Here is a 20,656-nt window from a genome sequence, read left to right as displayed (position 1 = left end):
CTACACGAACCGCTTCTGACTGGCTAAAGCCAGCGCCAGCCATATTGGTGGGCCGGTACCCCAGAGCGGGCATCTCGGAGCAAGCTGTGCCCGCGCGTCTTGGGGAGTGGTGGTGCCGGTGCCTTCTGAGCAGCGACTGGTGACTGTGCAGCCGTCTTGGGACTCCCTTATTCCTGCTGGTCTTACCACTTGGGTGTGGCCATTGGCCACACTACATAATTATGTTGGCCTCGCTTTTGTGCCTGCACCCTGTGTTCTTAAGAATGGCCCTACTGGGTCAGACCAAAGGTCCATCGATCCCCGAATCCTGTCTTCCGACAGTGGCCAATGCCAGGTCCCCCACAGGGAATGAACAGAACACCTAATCATCAAGTGATCCAGCCTGTTGCCCATTCCTAGCTTCTGGCAAACAGGGGCTAGGGACACCAGCCTTGCCCACCCTGGCTAATAGCCATTGGTGGACCTATCCTCCATGAATTTATCTAGTTCTTTTTTGAACCCTGTTATAGTCTTGACCTTGACAACATCCTCAGGCAAGGAGTTCCACTGGTTGATGGTATGTTGTGTTAAAAAAATACTTCCTTTTGTTTGTTGTAAACCTGCTGCCTATTAATTTCATTTGGTGACCTCGAGTTCTTGTGTTATGAGAAGGAATAAATAACACTTCCTTATTTCCTTTCTCCACCCCGGTCACGATTTTATAGACCTTTATCATATCCCCATTAGTCATTTCTTTTCCCAGCTAAAAAGTCCTACTCTTACTAACCACTCATATGGAAGCCATGCCATACCTCTTATTATTTTTGTTGCCCTTTTCTGAACCTTTTCCAATTCCACTTAAGTGCAATTAATCGACAGCCCTAGTTTTGAGTTTTTTTTAAAGAAACAGCTAGCTCATATGATTAACTCGTAAAAAATTGTGATTAAAAAAAATCAATCACGATTAATCGTACTGTTAATAGATTACCAACTGACATTTATTAAATATTTTTGGATGTTTTTCTGCATTTTCAAATATATCAATTTCAATTACAACACAATACAAAGTGTACAGTGCTCACTTTACATTGTTGTTACAAATATTTGCACTGTAAAAATTATAGCATTTTTCATCTCATACAAGTACTGTAGTGCAATCTCTATTATGAAAGTGCAACTTACAGATTAGGGGTTTTTTTGTTACATAACTGCACTCAAAAACAAAACAATGTAAAACATTAGAGCCTACACCTCCACTCAGTCCTACTTCTTGTTCAAGCAATCGCTAAGAGAAACAAGTTTGTTTACATTTACAGGAGATAATGCTGCCTGCTTCTTCTTTACAGTGTCACCAGAAAGTGAGACCAGGCATTTGTATGGCCCTGTTGTAGCTGGCATCGCAAGATATTTACATGCCAGATGTGTTAAAGATTCATATGTCTCTTCATACTTTTGCCATCGTTCCAGAGGACATGCTTCCATGCTGATGCTAATTAAAAAAAATAATGCGTTAATTAAATTTGTGACTGAACTCCTTAGGGGAGAACTGTATTTCTCCTGTTCTATTTTACCCACATTCTGCCATATATTTCATGTTATAGCAGTCTTGGATGATGACCCAGCACATGGTGTTCGTTTTAAGAACACTTTAACGGCAAATTTGACAAAAATGCAAAAATGGTAGCAGTGTGAGATTTCTATTGACAGCTAGAGCACTCGACCCAAGGTTTAAGAATCTGAAGTGCCTTCCAAAATCTGTTAAGAATGGGGTGTGGAGCATGCTTTCAGAAGTCTTAAAAGAACAGACACTGATGCAGAAACTTCAGAATCCAAGCTACTAAAAAAGAAAATCAGCCTTCTGCTGGTGGTATCTGACTCAGGTGATGAAAATGAACATGCGTCGGTCTGCTCTGCTTTGGATAGTTATCGAGCAGAACCCATCATCAGCATGGACACATATCCTCTGGAATGGTGGTTGAAGCATTAAGGGACATATGAATCTTTAGCACATTTAGCATCTAAATATCTTGCAACACCAGCTACAACAGTGCCATGCGAACGCCTGTTCTCACTTTCAGGTGACATTGTAAACAAGAACCAGGAAGCATTATTTTCTGCAAATGTAAACAAACTTGTTTGTCTGAGCAATTGGCTGAACAAGAAGTAGGACTCATTGGACTTGTAAGCTCTGAAGTTTTACACTTATTTTTGAATGCAGGTTTTTTTGTACATAATTCTACATTTGTAAGTTCAACTTTCATGATAAAGAAATTGCACTACATGTATTAGGTGAATTGAAAAATACTGTTTTTTTGTTTTTTACAATGCAAATATTTGTAATAAAAAATAAATATAAAGTGAGCCCTGTACACTTCGTATTCTGTGTTGTAATTGAAATCAATGTACTTGAAAATGTAGAAAACATCCAAAAATATTTAAATAAATGGTATTCTATTGTTTAACAGCATGATTAATAGAGATTGTTTTTTAATCACTTGACTGCTCTACTCAAAATATCAATTTATTTAGGAAACTGAATAAAAATAGGAGCTTAATAGCACAGATACACTAATACACTGCCTGACCCTCTCACCTCTGAAGACTGGTTAATGTGGGAAGTGTGTGGTTAGATGTTGATAAGTGGGGTGCATCACACTTACAGGTAGAGGCTGTAGGGCATGAAAGCTAGAGTACTTCGAATATAAGGGACTTCCTATGATGTATAACGGTGGCAAACACTAGGTATTGCTACAGGAGAGATGGGAGCATAAAATGACAAGTCAAAAACTAAATCCTTGTTCTAGTTGGTGATGTTAGGAAAAATCTGTTAATCTCTGCATTCTTTCACCTCACAGCAGTGTTGTGAAGAATGAGTGTCGGGTGTAGAAGATTTGGAACTGTATGGTAGAAATAAAGAATGCATTGGCCTTGCCCTTTCACCAAGAGAGTTTGACAATATGCAATCCAGAAGCATTTTGGAATTAAAAAATAGTAACACTGAAACACACCCAAAACCAAATTTAATTTAGGAACTCCCAAGCATTTGAAGGAGAAATGGGGCTGTTGGTTTCACAGTAATTTGTTAGCTGCCTCAAGCTACAGGAGCTGCAAGTCAGGCGAGATGAATTGACAAAGCTGTGTAGGGAAATCTTGCACAAGAATTACTGGCTCTGCCAGCATTGTATTACACTTTCCAGCACTCCAGACCTTGCCCAAAATGTTAAAAATCTACTTACATTTCTTCAGGTTACCAGAAGGGGTAATGTATCCAAAGAGGAGGCAAAATGCTGTGAGGAGGAATGCTGCTGTTTCAAGCAACAACAACAAAATGGTCTGAGCCCAGGCTTTATCCCCAGTACAGCATCCCACATGCCCAAATTCAAAGAGCTGAGTCCAGATGCATCCTCCAAGTGTGCAAATCAGTGGCTGGTACAAATTGGCATAGCTCTGTTGAAGACAATAGAGTGCCACCATTTTGCAGTAGCTGAAGGACTGGTCCAAGATTGATGCAGAGAAAAGTTAGAGATACATTTGTCAAGTTACAGGCAAACAAAATTTCAGAACTCTTTTTAAAAATCATTTGAGCACAAATGACCCTTATCTGCTCTGTGTTTCCTCAGCACTAAATGGACTCTGAAGTTGCCTGTATTTCATTTCAGTGTTTAAGGAATTTCAGGCTTCCATCCAAAAAGTGAAGGTATTGTATATCAATCCCAATTATTACAGAAACCATTTAGGCTTAGATGATGTCCTAGTTGAAAGGATTACATGAAGAATAGCTTTTTGGAATAAAACAGCAAAGCATTTAAGAGCAAGACCTATAAAGCCATACATAATGTTCATGTAAAAACCATTTCTGATCATGACAAATGATTTGGTCAGAAAACCATTTACTGCTGCAGGCTGGCAGTTATCAGCCTGAAAGGGGAATTTAAGCTTGCTCCTGTGGGAGATAAAATTGAGTATTTCTAACCTTCTGTAAAACCTGTGATCAGCTGAGCAGATTCATTCTACATGGAGTCTATATTACTTTATGCCAAACAGTGTTTTGACAACATTATGTGCATTTCCCAGCATTCAAGATAGCCCTTTCCTGAACCACAAGCAACAAAACGGGTAAGTGAAAGCGATTTGATCCCACAGCTTGCCTTCCATATTTTGTAGTATGAAGAATTAGTTCCTTTTATTTCTTTGCAGAATTAAATTTTTACAAGCCTTTAAGTACATATTTTAAAAGTTTTTCAATGGCATTTTACTGACATTTCCACTCTCCCCCCCGGCAGCCCCTCGAAAGTTAAGTTCCCACACCACAATTTAAGTTGTTCCATATTAGCCTAAATTACTGTAACATTATCGGAAATACATTATGGAGATGTATATTTATTTTTAAATAAAACTAGAGTCAGATCGGAATGAGATTGTTGTCTTGGCAGATGGGTCTGAAATATGGTGCATATGAAAGAAGCAGAATGCTCACCTTGTTATAATGAATTTTATTCATATTCAGTGCTTCCAATCTCTTTATGCTACGGAATGAAATATCAGCTTTTTTGGATTAATTTCAGATGGTCAGAAAAGTACATTGAGTTTCCAGTGACCATTAGCCACCTGAAGATTAGAACTCCAAATGAAAACTGAATTACTTCCTAAAGCAAGCTGGTGTCATGAAAGTTTGTGTGTATTGTTCATAATTACTCAGAATTAATAACTCTTCATTAGTGGACTAGTTTGGCAACCCTTATGGAAACTTAGAATAAAACAGAAAACCACACTTGCACCTATATAGGCTGAAACCCCAATGAACTATCTTTTCTGACAGCAGCAGAAGAGGTAGATTTCTTTTTCCAAAATCCAGGTTCTCCTTCCTGCAATGTCTTTCAGAAGATGAGTTTCTTTTAGGGCTTATGGGTTGTATATTTTCTAAAGCATAAAAATATACAAACAGCTCGGGTACAAAAGTCTCCAAGTCCTTTATTAAGGTTTTCAGGATGTATGTGGTACATACAATTAACAGCATCACACCAGCTACAAGAAGTACTGTGTTGGAAGAGAAGTACTTCAAAACAAGTATCTGAGAGCACCAACATGAACACACACACAACAGATACTACAAAATCACTTTGAAATGGTTCTTTAAAAAAAAAATTGACAGCTAGGACTTCAGAACCAGGAGATTCTAAATGGGGCAGATCTAGTGCAATGGTACTGGTTTAAGAAGGCTACTACAGACAGTGGAAAGTCAGCAAAAAACTGGAAGTGGTGTCATTTTTAATGGTTTGAAAAGGTCCTGGCAGTCTGAGCCAATACTTTCACATCAAATTCTTGAGGTCTCCTGCAGGAATCCATGGAGAAACCTGTAAGTTACCTCTAAACTCTAAAATGAAAAGGAGACTGTTCATGACACTCTGCATTATGAGTACCAATTAGTGGGCACTGACATGTCACGAGGGTTAAACAAATGTGACTTCAAAGATTTTAAAAGGGATGAGCCTGACAGAAAAATATTTGTTCATTATGACAGATCCAGGCCAATCCCTCCAGGTCACTGGGCTCCACACATCCATCTGTGTTCTGTAGAACTCATCCTTTTTAGTCAGATGCTCTACTTAAAAATAAACTCAAAATAAAAAAGACTGAACAACTCCATTCTGTACACATTCTCCATTTCCAGAGTCCTTATTCTTCTGGCTCTAGACCTTCTCCTTTCGCTTTAATTTGGACACTTTCTTGACAGTTCCATTCTTGTTTAAGAGCTTCAGAACACGTTCCTTGTGATCCAAGACCTTCAGCATGGAGTCTCGGGCCTCACTGATCTGATCCATCACAAGTTTACACCTCTGCATATTCCCCTGAAATACACACATCACTGTCATTAAGAGCAGAACTCTCTGTCATTTCCAAGTCTGTAAGTCACCTTGGAATAATCACACTTGAAATACACTAACATTTTTTTCCCCCTTGGTAGTTCTTACTAACTGCACCATAGGCAGCAATAGAGTGTGTGTGTAACTAAGGGTAAAGTACATATACTGAGCCATCAACTTTTACCTGTATCAGTTCATTTATTCGATGTAAGTCATCATCAGTTGCTGCCTTTTTCTTGGGGATTATCCCTTCCTGCAGAGAGGTGAGGCGCTCATACACGTCATGCTCCAGGTTAGTCTAGAAGACATGAGACCATAGTGAGAATGCCCATCACTAGAATGCACAACATTCCTCTATATTAAGAAAATTATACACAAACAAGTGAGGCTATTCTGCTCCTCCCTCAGCTACGCATGTTGCTTATTCATGAGATGGAGCCTTTGATGTAGAGTGGTGTTATTCTTCGTACTAACATCCTATAAAAGAATTGCTCCACTTCTGAATGAGCATGGATCCTAACCAGTGCTATCTGGAATGCGGAGATTCACTCTGACCCTTGCCCCTGAAACAGATACTTTGAAGAATTCAGAGAAGTACAAATTGCATCCCCACATCTGAATCCAGAGCAGCCCTGATCCTTCTGAAATGCAGAGCTGCTTCCCTTATTTCCCTCAATACTATTCTGGGAATGCAGAGGTTTGGGGGAGTTTGATGCTACAATGCAGAGCACCTACCTCACCCCCAACCCAAAAGAGAAACACCCAAGAATGCAGAGCAGTGCTGCCTCGTATCAGCAGCACCATCCTAAACAGACACGTCTTCAGACCTGTGCATCAGAAAGAGGGAGTTGCCAGTTTTGAGCATCTGAACAGAATGCATCAGCTCTTATGTCTGAATCCAAACCTCCACTTCTTTGAAGTTCAGAACCACACGCAACACATTCCTGATAACTGGAGAGCATATGGCCAGCTCCCTACAGACCAAACAGTGAGATACTCCAGTGTCTGATGTGTTTTTCTAATTCGTGATGCTTACAAAAGAGCTAATGTTCATCTAGGAGTACTCCTACTTTCCCCATGTTGTAGGAAGCTCAACTGGTAAGCCCCATTCACTTACCAACTGCAGTAACTGTGCTGCGCAGAGATGGACTTTCCAACCTTGCGCACGGCAGGATACTCCTTTCTGATTGGCAATCTCCTGCAGCATAGCCTTCTTCTCTTCTAAAACCAAAGAACACAAACTTGATGTGTCTAATGTAGAAACAAAGGACAGTTATGATACTGTAAGATTTTTTTCCCCTCACATGCTCCAGTAAGAACCGAACACAGGTCAGTTGGCCAGGACAGCAATATCCACTCATGTACCAGATAGCTGAAGATCTCACACATATGTAGAGGTAGGGGCAGCAGAACCGGGTTGGGGTGGGGGGGTGACGGGACAATAGTAAGGGTTAGTGCTCCCACTATGGACATAGTGTGGAGGCTGGTCTATGTTTCTGCCTCTACAACATTTCCTCTGTACCTGCAGAGGAGAAGACAGGGCAGCCCAGCCCTGCTCCTCCTCTGGTCCAACTCCCTCAGCGCTTGGGAGAGGAGGCAGCTGGACTGGGGAAGGGGCAGAATCATATAATTCTGGGGCTGGGGGAAGACTGTTTTCTCTTCAGGGCAGGAGCCAGTTGTGTAAAAGCAGCAGCCAGGGGAGGGAGCTGGACAGACAACTGCTCTGGGTGCCTGCCCAGACTGTGCTGCTTCCTCAGCCTGCCATCTTCCAGGCCAACATGAGTGCCTACCCCACCACCTTTCCTCACTCCCGCCGCTGTCTGAATCCCTCTATGCCCCAGGCTCCTCAGCACACACCCCGAGGCCCAAACCTCAGTCCACCCATTCAATGCAAACTTCTCCTGCCTCCCTGTGGAGGGGCTGCACGTCTGGACAGACATACAGAGAGAGAGGAAAAAATTCAGTGTTGATTTTTCCTGTCTTGAAACTGCAGACCTCAAAGACCTGTGTGGAGACTGAAGATTTGTCTCACACCTATCCACAGGTACAAGTCTGCTCCTCTTATGGACGTGCTTATACAGCAGCTACAAACGTAATCAGATATACACTGGCCTCAAAATCCCTTGGATAGTCAGTCTCTAGTTCCCTAAGGTTAGAGATAGATGCTAAAAATGGAAACATTGGTCAGTTGACAAGTCTAGTTATTCTGAAACCAGGAGTACAGTAGTTTTGCTTTAACTCTGCATGTTTATTTGCTGATCAGCAAAGCGTGCATGTCAGAATGCTGCAGTGTACATCTACTTTTAGCAGATTTTCAGTAGTAGGTTTCTCCTGTTGCTGACAGAACATATTGTTCAACAGACACATGCCAAAACAGTTTTTTATCATTTGTAATATTACTCCTAAGGGCATTCTGCGCCAAAAAATATTTTAAAATTCTGCAAATTTTATTTGTCAAATAAATGTGGAGGCTCCAGCATGGCACTGGGGAGCACAGGCCACTGGCTGCACAGAGGTGGGAGATCACTGTGTAGCTCCCCCCAGCACACGGACTCAGTGGTGAGGCTGCATCCAACCCTGACACAGCGCAAGGACCAGGTCTGCCCCAGAAACACCCTAGGGCCCTGCCCCTCTGTGCCAGGTGCACCAGCTGTGGGCAGGCAGGCTCAGCAAGGCAGGATCCAAGTGTGGAAGGGCTTAGTGTGGGGAGATCCAGGTGTGGGTTGAAAGGGTTCTGTGTGGGGCAATCTGGGTGCAGGTGGCAATCCAGGCACGGGGGGGATCTAAATGCACAGGGGCTTGTTGGGGGGTTCTGGGTGCAACGGTAATGGGACTCTGCAGGGGAAACCAGGTGAAGGTGGTTGGGGCTCAGCAACAGGGGGTGTGGATGTGGGGGACTCAATGGGGTGGGGATCCAGGTGCAGCAGGGTGGGGATCGGAAGGGTGGGGATCTTGGTGCGGGTGGCTCATTGGGGTGGTCCAGGTGCAGGGGGAGTGAGGTTTGTCAGGGAGGTTCTGGGTGGAGGGGTGTGGTGAGGGTCTGGATGCATGGGGATTGGGCAGATGGGGGAGCAGCTCCCTGTACAGTGATCCCTCCCCCTTCAGCTGAGGTGCAATGGGTGCAGGAAGCCGGGAGAGGAGAGTTTGCAAAGCTTCCTACAGCCAGGGGAGAACTCTGGAGTGGGTCTGACATGGCCCTAGATGCCATGCAGGGAAAGAGGAAGTCCCATCCTCCTGAGCCCAGCTGGGACTAGGAGCTGAGCCAGGTGCAGGGTAGGAGCCACCAGCTGGGTCTTCCCCAGTCCCTCCCCCTGCCCCACAGTGATTTACCTCTCTGCTAGCTGGGTAGGATCGTATGACTGCTCTTGTGGATTCCCTTTGCTTCCCCATCAGAAAGCCATTGCTCTGCAGGGAAGCAAAGAAATCTGTGGGGACATAAATTCTGCACATGCGCAGTGGCGCAGAATTTCCCCAGAAGTATAATATGCTGGTTACTCTTGGTGTGTATTACTTCCCTCTGGTGGGTGGAAGGTCAGGCCTGTTCAAGTGTGACTGTCTCCCTCTACTGTCAGGAGGTCTGACAAGAGATAGCATCATTGCTAGCTAGTAGAAGTTTTCCTTTAGCTCACAAGATGAACATATCTGAACAGGAAACAAGTTCTATTTGCCACACTACAGTTACTTAACTCCTTTGTCTATATGACTACAACCACTCAAAAGACAACTGTTCCCAGCATTATGCATGGGCAACAGGAAATTCCATAAAAAATAAACTGACCTTTCACTCTGACATCACTGTATCTCTGAAAGTGGTGATAGGCAGCTTTCCAGGGGTTGCGATAGTGACGGAGCAGTGTGATAGGAGGTCTTGGACGCACAGGGACGTACCTGACACCTTCTTCATCTAAGAAAGAGCCAAGAGCAACAATTGTGACCTGTTAAAGAATGTCTGCAGTTTCAACTAGAAGAGACTGGCATAGTCCAGTGATTTAAGCAGAAGTCCAGGAAGCAGCTCAGGTGCCAATTCCCTCTGGGATTGAATGAGTCACTTAACATTTTACAGGTGGTGAAACTGAGATGGAGCCTGTGAGAAACAGACATTTTGAAAACCACAATGGAAGGGCTCACTATTAATTCATAGTTCAGGTTTCTTGTTTAACGGAAGTCTCATTATTGTAGAGGCAGGGAACAAAGGACTCTAATTTGGTGGAAAAGAGAAGAGCAGATATTTGAGCAGAGAAAGCAGTTACCATCAGAGACGCCATTACCTATATACTCTTTTGGAGGAGACTTGCGCTTCTCTACTTTCACCAGCAGACTTTTGGCAGTGGATTTCTCATCATCAGTGCTATTAGTCTCCATCATGTCGCCTTCCTCTGTGGAGATTACATGCTGCTGCTTCCGGGGTTTTTTCCTTGGGGAGGCACCAGGTGGCAAGTCGTTCGGGGGCATGGAAAGGTTGTTGGCCAGCAATGCAAGAGATGGAGACATGGTATTTGTAGTCAACGGAGGAACTGCTAAGATAGAAACAGGAAGAGAAATGTTTAAGAGCCTGACAGCCACAAAGAGAGAGCAACTTTGTCAGCTAGTGTGAAAGTGACAAGCTAATACTATCTAAGTGCCGTCACGGTGATACCTATCCTGAAAACAATTTCATGTCACTGGGGGAAAGAAGAGGTAATAGAACAGAACGTACTAGCTGTCCAAGGAAAAGGAACTTTAATGTTGTTTGCATGGTGAAGGAAGAAATCTATGTTTAAGGGTTTTTATATCAGTTTTGTATGACTGAAGTCGGATTTTACTGCTCTGCTGCTACCTCAGTCTCACATCCTCCCCAGACATATGGGGTAGCCAAACAATTGTACAAGAAAATCCAAGGAACTAGGCTTAACTTTTAAATGGAAGGGGTTCAGTGGCCACTCTGCAAACTCTTACATTTAAGATGGACAGTTCATAGTCACTGGCATTACAATGCCCTCCCCTGCTATGACTAAAACTGATCTCAAACCCATTTATCTAGAAAAATTCCTTGCTTAGGGATCAACAGGACTCATTTTCCATTCCAGTTGTCACTGGGACATCAGAACTTCATACCCATTCCTGTCACTGAAAACAAGATTCAAACAAGTTTGTAGACTCTGGACTTACACTGAAATAAAAACAGGAACAAGATAATCTTTAGGAATTATTTAAAATTACTCTGACAGAAACCCTATGATTGGCATGCTGTACCACTGTCCAAGGGAGTTTCAGGTTGGCTTTGGTGAAGCCCTTACCATCACTCCCCAAAAAAGGAGTGACTGCAGTTACTTTAATCAGAAGCCTACCTGAGACTGGTCGCATTATGTCCATAGGTTCCACTTCCTCTTTGATTTTTATCTCTGGTGCTGGGGGTCCCAATACTGTGGAGAGGGCCCCACTCATAGTGGATGGAGGTGGAGGAGCAGCTATAATTGTGTTAGAAGTGGCTGGAGCAGCTGAAACTGCTCCTGGAATGGTTGACAGAGGTGCTGTCGGCTGAGAAGGTGGACTAGCTGCCGCAATAATTGTTGGAATGGCAGATGGAGGCTGCTGAGAGGTAGGTGGGACTGCAATGGTGGGCTGCTCGCTGGTTTGACTGGACACTGCCTCCACAGACACAGTGACTGGAGTAGCCATAGAGACATGGATTTCTGGTTTAGGCTTGGCACTAAAACATAAAAACTAGTATTAGTTTAATCCACTCAACATCTTAAGTGCTGCTGCCATGACTTTCTACCGCAGACAAGGCCTGTAAAGTTAATGAACTGGGCTTTGGAGCTAGCTCCTTCAGAAAACCCATTTTTTTTCTGCCCCAGTACATGATGTTTACCTCAGTAATGTGGAATACTTTGTGGAATGTTTACCTCACAATGTTCATCCCTAACTCAGTGACAGCCAGATAGTTTACACTGATCTCACAAGTGATCAGGAGATTGATTTCTTGTGCTATTTCACCAAGAGCTCTTTCTTAGAAAGAAGATAGGTTTTGGTATCATTCTCCTTCCCATAATATAAGAACATAAGAATGGCTATACTGGGTCAGACCAAAGGTCCATATAGCTCAGTATCCTGTCTTCTGACAGTGGCCAATGCCAGGTGCCCCAGAGGGAATGAACAGAAGAGGTAATCATGAAGTGATCCATCCCCTGTCGCCCATTCCCAGCTTCTGACAAACAGAGGCTAGGGACACTATCCCTGCTAATAGCCATTGATATATATTTAGCAAACTCATGACTAGATCCAAATTAAAAAAAAAAAAAAAAATCTATGGCAGGGGAGGTGATGGAAAGAGGTGATACACGTTCTTCTCTGATCTGGATCATGAAATTGGCAAGGCGGTTCTCTCTGAACATTCTGCAGCATTCATTTCCAGGCATTGTGAACTACGAGCTCTTGGACCTTTGCTTTACTTTTAGACAGAATGCCAGGAATTTTTTTCATTGTGCATTATCAATGGTGATTGCTGAGCCTGTCTTCTATAAGCATAATGATACCAACACTAGTCAGCTCCCTTCAGCAGGGAGCTAACAGAAACTTAACTGGCTAGCCAAATGGAAAACACTTTAGTATCTGTGAAGAATGAATTTTCTATTCATCAAACCCAAACAGAAATATTATGAAGCCCTTCCTTTTAAATAAACATTTGATGAACAATCCATCTTAAAACAATTAACTGCAGTGCTCTAAAAGGGTAAATGCAATAAGATACTGATCTGATAATGAGATCTTTTAAGGCAGGGGTGGCCAACCTGAGCCTGAGAAGGAGCCAGAATTTACCAATGTACACTGCCAAAGAGCCACAGTAATATGTCAGCAGCCCCGCCAGTCAGCACCTCCCTCTCCTTCCCCGCACCTCTTGATCAGCTGTTTCAGGTGCATGAGGCTCTGGGGGCGGGAGGGGGAGGAGCGAGGGCATGGCAGGCTCAGGGGAGGGGACAGGAAGGGGTGGAGTGGGGGCAGGGCCTGTGACAGAGCCAGTGGTCGAGCAGCGAGCACCCCCTGGCATAATGGAAAGTTGGCGCCTGTAGCTCCAGTCCCAGAGTCGCTGCCTATACAAGGAGCCGCATATTAACTGCTGAAGAGCTGCATGTGGCTCCGGAGCCACAGGTTGGCCACCCCTGTTTTAAAGGATTAGGATCTTGTGCCAATTACAGAACAATTACAGTAGTTAAAAATACAACTCTGGTGTAATACAATCATTCCTTTACGTTTCTGTTTTACTTCACATTGAATTTGTGTCATGTTTACATGACATCTTTTACACACCCTTCTCTCCTTAAACTAAATTCAGTTGGCTTTGATCCATTATACAGGAGGTGCTGTCATGCAGAATTTGCTGTCTGAAATCCTTACCCAGCAGGTCTGGGTGATCCAGATGTGCTCCGCATAGAGCTCTCCACACGGGTGCTAGCTACTTCAGAAGGCTGAGGGGGGATCAGACTTTTCCGGACTGCCAGTCTGGAAGACACAGATAAGCTTGGAACTGCTGCCGCTCAGGTACATTGCCCTTAGAAACCTCAACGCCAATGAAGGCAGAAGAAAGACTGTATCTCTTGCTGCCAAAAGTGGAATAGGTTTTGTCTTCCTGTGCTAGTTGCATTGCACTCCTAAGGTGGTGATGGACTAATAAACTTGTGAGCAGATAAACAGGATTCGCCTCTAGTATTTCTTCAAACAAGGCTTCATATTTTATTTCCCCGAAAGGGTAAGTCCAAGCTTTCAGTCTGCTCTCACCCAATTTGAGGACTTCTCCACAGAGCACCAAGGATTCTTACCAATTTTACTTTCAGCTTGCCCACCATGACTGTGTTGAGACCACCAGCCTCCAACTATGTAGAATGGGCTATCTACCAGCACTGGCTGGTGCCAGCCATTCTTCCATTACTGTCCCAAGGCTCAGCAAACCACCCTGACCTGAGAAGAATCTCAGCTATGAGCTTACGAAGCAGAATTCTGCAGGCTGAATGTGCATTTATCACAGGGCAGCATAATGCTATATTGGTCAACTAGTGAGTCTGGCAAACACAAGAGTCTATCACTATAAAATACTTGAATATTCCCATAAGGCTTAATTCTGAGACTATCCAATCCCCACACAAAAATAAACCACAGACCATTCTAGGAAACAACAGATCTTTAAATGTGACCTACATAGAAAGAGAAAAAATTGGGCTACTGGCCCCTTTTTTGTTTGATTTATATTTTAAAAAAGCGTGACGTTTCTCTGTTTTATAAAAACATTAAGAATGGCCATATTGGGTCAGACCAATGGTCCACCTAGCCCTGTATCCTGTCTTCCAACCGTGGCCAATGCCAGGTGCTTCAGAGGGAATGAACAGAACAGGTAATCATCAAGTCGCCCATTCCCAGCTTCTGGCAAAAGTTGAAGGCTAGGGATACTTCAAGAGCATGGTTTTTTATCCCTGCCCATCCTGGCTGATAACCATTGATGGACTTATGCTAAGAGTTACAAACTGACGAGTGAATCACACACCTCATTTGGAACCAGAAGTATGCAACCTCCCACCCCCAAAAGGAAAAAAAAAAAAAAAAAAAAAAAGGCAAATACAGGACAGTACTATGTTAAACAAACTACAACAAAATAAAGGGAGAGCAGCATTTTTCTTCATAGTAAAGTTTCAAAGCTGTATTAAGTCAATGTTCAGTTGTAAATTTTGGAAAGAACAACCATAATGTTTTGTCCAGAGTTACGAACAACCTCCATTCCCAAGCTGTTTACAACTTTGAGGTTCTACTGTACTTCCTTTTGTTTGTTTTAAACCTGCTGTCTATTAATTTCATTTGGTGACCCTTAGTTTTTGTGTTATGAGGAGTAAATAACACTTCCTTATTTACTTTCTCCACACTAGTATGATTTTATAGACCTCTATCATATCCCCCTTTAGTCATCTCTTTTCCAAGCTGAAAAGTCCCAATATTAATAATCTCTCCTCATGTGGAAGCTGTTCCATACCCCTAATAAATTTTGTTGTCCTTTTTTGTACCTATTCCAATTCCAATATATCTTTTTTGAGATGGGGCGACTAGATCCACACGCAGTATTCAAGATGTGGGTGTACCATGGATTTATATAGAAATAATATGATATTTTTCTGTCTTATTATCTATCCCTTTCCTAATGATTCTCAACATTCTGGTTTTTTTGACTGCCGCTGCACACTGAGTGGATGTTTTCAGAGAACTATCCACAATGACTCCAAGATCTCTTTCTTGAACGGTAACAGCTAATCTAAACCCCATCATTTTATATGTATAGTTAGGATTAAGTTTTCCAATGTGCATTACTTTGCATTTGACCTTAAATATCAAGTATGTCAAGTCTAGTCTTGGAGGACTCATTGGAAGTCTCAAAAGTTGAAGGCAAAATGTTCAGCCCTTAATTGGCAGGAATGAGTTATTGAATCTAAGAGTTCTTCCCTTACCTATTTATTCAAGTATTTAAATTAAGCAGGAGTTTTAAACAGTCTAAGTTAAAGCTATGTTCCTCTCTTTGCTAATCAGGTTTCACTTTCATGTTATTTGTGTGTTACAATCTTACTCCTTCTCCATTTGTCCATAAAGTGTTCCAGTAAGAACAGGGCAGACAAAACCTGAATTTTAAAAAACTTTTTTTTTTTTTAAAACATGAAGCAGAAAGAAAGTGCTCAAATATTTAGTTTCCCCTTGCAGGTCACATTTAAAGCTGGAGTCAAATTGTCCTATCCATCCCATTAGTGACAACAGGATATGACTCAGTCATCTGCTCTAAAACAGGATAGACAAAAATGTAGCCTGGATGAAGTGTGTATTTCAAAGAGATGGGCATCTTACTTGCATCCTGCACTGGTTAAATTTTCCACCCTCACTGAAGCACAGATGTTTCTTCTATTTGGGCTAGATGACTGGTGCCTAACACTATTACACAGGAGGGCCCCATCAACCTAAGCACAATTGTGTGTGGGCCAAACAGATTCTACATATTTTAATAGGATTTAAAGTCACCTGTATTGATTTATATTTTAAGTTCAGCTTGTTTTGTATGTATTTAGATAGGTTGTTTCTATGTACAGTATTGTCTGTTTACATGCTGTGTAAACTAAAATGATGTGAACATGATGACAAAACGCTAATGAATCGGTCATGAGTATATTGCATGGAAGCAGGCTGCAGGTCTTATGAAATGCTCTGGTGGGCTGTCTACAGCCTGCAGGTTGGGCACCCCTGGACTAGCCTAACCAGAAGAGCAATTACATGCCAAGTCAAGTCCTACTCACCCATCTGTGGCTGGTTTCTTCCGGAGGATGCTTGGGCGTGGGGATGAGCCCTGGGCTGGTGCACTGGCGCTGGCACTCTGGCTGTGAGTTTGTACCACTGTGGTTGCTGCTGGAGCTGCATTGAATGTGTTGCTAATAGGATTGGCCACAATGGTGGCTCCATCTGCCAAGACCACTGCTGGGAAGGACAAAAGGGACATGAAAGTAAAGGAGAAAGAGACAGAACAGAACAGAACAAAGAGAAGATGGGAAAAGCAGCAGTTATTAAAAGAAACACTTGATGGGAAAGTAGGTATTCATATACTTGCTCCCCAAGCTCTCTCCTAGTTTTGAAGTGTAATGCTGTACAAAGCAATTTTATAACAACCTTCTCTAGGGGAGATGGAAGGCATCACCTGCCTAACAACTGTTGATAGGTAAGACTAGCATTCCAAGAGAAATGGAAGGGGCAGAGCCTGCCAGGGAAGAATATATCACTATATGCATAAGAATTGCATGGCTGTGGCAATGCCTATTATTTGTAAATAAGGCACTGTCTCATAGTGCTGTGTCCTAATTTTCTGCTAGGTGTGTTTGGCCATCTCAGCTCACCATTGATTCATGACATTTAGACAGGTGAGAAGTATATACTGGACAACATTTGCTTGCCAGCCAGCTCTGGGAGAGGCTAGAGTGATCTCTGAGATGCTAGATGCCTTTTCCTCAGAAAGTCTTCAGGACAGCTGGACTGATGTTTTTCCTCACATAAGGGATTTTCCTGCGGTAGTCCAGGTGGTGAAAGTATTTTGCAGTCACTTTTCAAAGTGTGACTGTAATGGGTTTCATGTCTTGGGCAATTTATAGGCAACGTATCCTACCTGTGAGAACAGCTAGCCATTCCTGAGAAGAGTCATCCACGTGCAGAGAAGGTTTGTTAAGTTCTTCAGCTGCAGTGGCACTTCCAGCTTTAGTCATAACATCGTCAGACCAATACTAACTTAAAAAACCAAATCACTAAAATCTACTTGCAACCTGATCATGTAGTTTTGGCCCGTAAATAATGGAACAAAAACAAATCTACTGGGAGAGTGCATATTAGTGTATATAATGTCTGCTATTGTATTACCACTGTAGCTTTATAAAGGTTTGTACTATATAAATACTATTTCTCATCAGGGTGTGGCTTCCCAGAGAGTTAGACTAGCTAAAATACTTCAGTTGATCAAGAAGCTGGAGGTGAATTCAAGGCTCAGTTGCTCTCTTGAACTGAGCCCATACATAGCACGGACCTAGTTGGCTGAAGTTACCTGAAGTCTTTGTTTCTGTTTGTGGCTGCTGAGCATTGATTGGTGCAGGCTGGAGTCCCTGTGTGCCGATTGGTGCAGCTGGGTGGATCCCCTGTGCACCGATAGGTGCTGGGTGGATCCCCTGTGCACCGATAGGTGCTGGCTGGATCCCCTGTGCACCGATAGGTGCTGGCTGGATCCCCTGGATGTGACGGGCATGAGATGCATCTACAGTCATCAGCTGCATGGGATTGAGGTGCACAGTGGAGGCCACTCCTACGCCAGTCTGAGCTGTGATGGCAGAGTTGGGGGCCTGAGCTGAAACTGAGAACAGTAACATGAACATTGATTATTTCCACCCCAATAGACTACTTCATTTTCCTATGGTGCATAAAGAGGGGTTCTACACACTATTTGGATTTTTATTTAAGATGAAGCAATTTGCTTAACAGTCTGCAATCCCCTTGCTACTGCTGAAGATAACAGAATTTGAATAAGATTTTTCCTGTCACAAACTAACTCTCCAGACTGCTGAGAGCCATAAATTCAGATGCCTTAATTTTGCATTTACAATGTTTGTCTGTTGCTACAAGATACTATAACTTAATTGCAACACCAATTAGAAGGTGGGATACAACAGGAAGAAGGGAGCAAAGCCTGTGTTTTTGAAAGAATACTGTCAAGTTGTTCTTTAACTCACAAGTTTAAAAATTAACCGTTGGAATCCTGCAACTGAAGTCTGTATATTACCCCTGACAGTTTGGTCTCTACTTTTGCCACTGACATGTTATTGAAGAGTCCTTTGAGTGTCAAGACACAAAATGTTTTCATTTTTTGAAAAAAGAAAAGAACAGCACTGAAGCATTTATTTTAAAAAGACAGGCTTGCAAACTGGTAACAGTAGATCAAGTTTTGAGCCTACTAATATAAATTAAAAAAGAAAAATATCTGTGGTAGTTTACAAAAGAAGAGAGAGGAGTAGAATCCAAGTTTGGAAAGCTTTTAAAATATGTCCTAATTTAAATTTTCTCTAATCCTAAATCCTTTACACTACAACTGGGTGAACTGGTTTGTTCTTAAGCCGAACCCATTATCCAACACCCACAATGCAGTGGAATTTAACCATTATGCAGAATGGTGCTCCAAAATATAAGCTTTCTTTTTAAAGAGAGATATTTGTAGCCCTCATGATTGCGATGTTAACCATGATGACAAGAACTGACATAATGTTGTATTTTTGAGTCTGCAGCTGCTTGAATCAATAGTCAGACAGATGTGAACTGCCCCACTCTCCTGAATGAAATGTTAACTCTGAAGCCTAAACCCTAATTTATACAGTTAACTTTCACTACTGATCATTTCATAAAAAAGAGCTCACTAATGTACTTATCTCACCATTCTAAAATGCCTCCTCAAGGTGTCAAACACCCCTGCTGCAAAAGGCCTCCAGATTCTCACTTTGCATCTCACCTTCCATGATACATTTATGTATTGTTAACAATACATAAATGTAACAGCACACTGAAAACTGGAAGTGGGGGACAGTGAACAGCATATTGAAGTAATATCACAATAAATAACCCAGGGGCTACTGTACTGAGTTTAGTGACATCTTAGGCCAGAACAACTCCCAGTTATGGGGACCCACAACTTCATCAGCAAAACTGTGTATGTTTGTAAGGTAAAAGCAGTGGGAATATTACAAAATTAAATTGGCTTATCAGAACATGGAGGATGGGAGACCCATCAAAGAGATTTGGGTCTGGATAAACACCCAAACTTGTTTAGCAGAATCTCTGTGAACCAGTACCCTGAACTGCACTGAACACTTGTACCAGTCAAGCCTAGCATACTCTTATTGCCACTCCAAGACTGCTCTAAAAGTCACTTGCATGGCAACTCCTTACCAGGGTATTGGCGGATGGTGGACACAGAGCTGGTGATGGGGGTATAAGTGTGTGCAGCCAAAGGGTAGGCAGAAGGCGGGTACGTTGGTAAGAAGTACTGGAACTGGACTGGCATCGACTGCCTACAGATAAGATACAGCAAGTGTCAGACAAATCATTACAACTTGCATCCACCTCTTCAACCCTAGTGCTCAGACCACCCTCTAATCTTTGCAACCTCCCTCAGCAAGAGTATCAACTAGCCCCGACTATTCTAGAGATCCTTTTCAGCTAGCTAAATTCAGAAACCTCAAACCCCCTTAAGTGTTAGCTATCGTGTCAATTTATGCATATGATAAGCCTCTAGCAGAGAAGCAGCCAGGAGCTCTACTTAAAGAATTCTTTCCCACCTACCTGTTGTCACTTCTTGTTTCCATGGCAACTGGGTTTGGAGATGCTCGGTGTCCAGGTATGGGAATGAGATTACTCCTCTCTGATGTATAATCAGACTGGATTCGAGGAGAAGTATGCGTGATTTGCTGAGGAACCACTTTAGCTGCATAATGAAAAACAAGTAGCCAATTAACAGCCAAAACGAAGAAGAGAGCAGATGCAGAAAAGGAGGGTTTGAAATCCAGATGATTAAACTTTCTTCTCCTCAGTGAAAATGAACAAGTCTTTTTATTTCACTAACAGGGCAGAATCAGAGAAGGAATGGAAATTCTTATTCATTTGTAATGTGTGCCCCTTGGGCTCTAAGTGGACATATAAAATACACAATATCAAATTAAGTGACCTCAATCCCTGAATAATCTTAACTCTCCATGATCAATTTACTCCTTCATTGAGGAAGACACATTTATATCCCTTAGTAGGTATATCCTCAATACATCATACTACATGGTATGAAGTTCCAGGAGGCTCAAGTTTGTTTGGAATAAAGACTCATGTGAGGAGGCCAATAGTTAACTAGACTAACCAAGTGCTTCCAGAACTCTCCCTGCATCATTTAAAAATATATTAGGGCTCATTAAATCTACTTGTTTGTTTCTCCCAACTTGGATTGATTTTTTTGTTATTTCTCTTGTTTAATGTGCTAGTAATATATAGATGCCCCAGACCATCCTGGATGCATGAGTAAAGAGATGTCAGCTGAATTACACCCATTCCATCAGAAGCTGAAATCACTCACCAACTGGGATGTTTGAGGTGGTCACAGCAGTGGCATGGGAAGAGTGAGAGGGCATTGTCACGGTGACAATTGTACTTGTAGGAGCTTGGGTATGAGACACAGAACCTGAAAGACAGAGAGTGACACTAGAGATTTCTATACAGCTGCATCACCCTAATATCCATATCCTAAACAC

The 20,656-nt window shown here is 42.5% G+C and overlaps 1 protein-coding gene across 4 annotated transcripts in view; it reads right to left on the bottom strand.

Annotated features, from left to right (window-relative positions):
- Positions 1-5,546: 5,546 nt before the first annotated feature.
- The window catches only part of SAP130 (Sin3A associated protein 130), a 38,327-nt gene continuing 23,217 nt past the window's right edge, over positions 5,547-20,656 (bottom strand). For 2 of the 4 annotated variants that reach the window (XM_074964018.1, XM_074964019.1), the window contains exons 10-21: positions 20,482-20,586; positions 19,704-19,845; positions 19,311-19,432; positions 17,425-17,727; positions 16,139-16,316; positions 13,218-13,322; positions 11,171-11,532; positions 10,112-10,360; positions 9,622-9,747; positions 6,961-7,064; positions 6,028-6,141; positions 5,547-5,828 (exon numbers count right to left, since the gene is read on the bottom strand). In XM_074964018.1, coding sequence (XP_074820119.1) covers positions 5,670-5,828; positions 6,028-6,141; positions 6,961-7,064; positions 9,622-9,747; positions 10,112-10,360; positions 11,171-11,532; positions 13,218-13,322; positions 16,139-16,316; positions 17,425-17,727; positions 19,311-19,432; positions 19,704-19,845; positions 20,482-20,586 — 2,069 coding nt within the window. In that variant the 3' untranslated portion in view covers positions 5,547-5,669. The remainder of the gene's footprint in view (positions 5,829-6,027; positions 6,142-6,960; positions 7,065-9,621; positions 9,748-10,111; positions 10,361-11,170; positions 11,533-13,217; positions 13,323-16,138; positions 16,317-17,424; positions 17,728-19,310; positions 19,433-19,703; positions 19,846-20,481; positions 20,587-20,656) is intronic. The other 2 variants (XM_074964020.1, XM_074964022.1) reach the window with 1 other exon arrangement.

Source organism: Natator depressus, chromosome 9, assembly GCF_965152275.1.
Source record: "Natator depressus isolate rNatDep1 chromosome 9, rNatDep2.hap1, whole genome shotgun sequence".
Lineage (NCBI taxonomy): Eukaryota > Metazoa > Chordata > Testudines > Cheloniidae > Natator > Natator depressus.
Note: the sequence above shows the minus strand (reverse complement) of the source record. Positions and strands in the feature narration are given on the sequence as shown.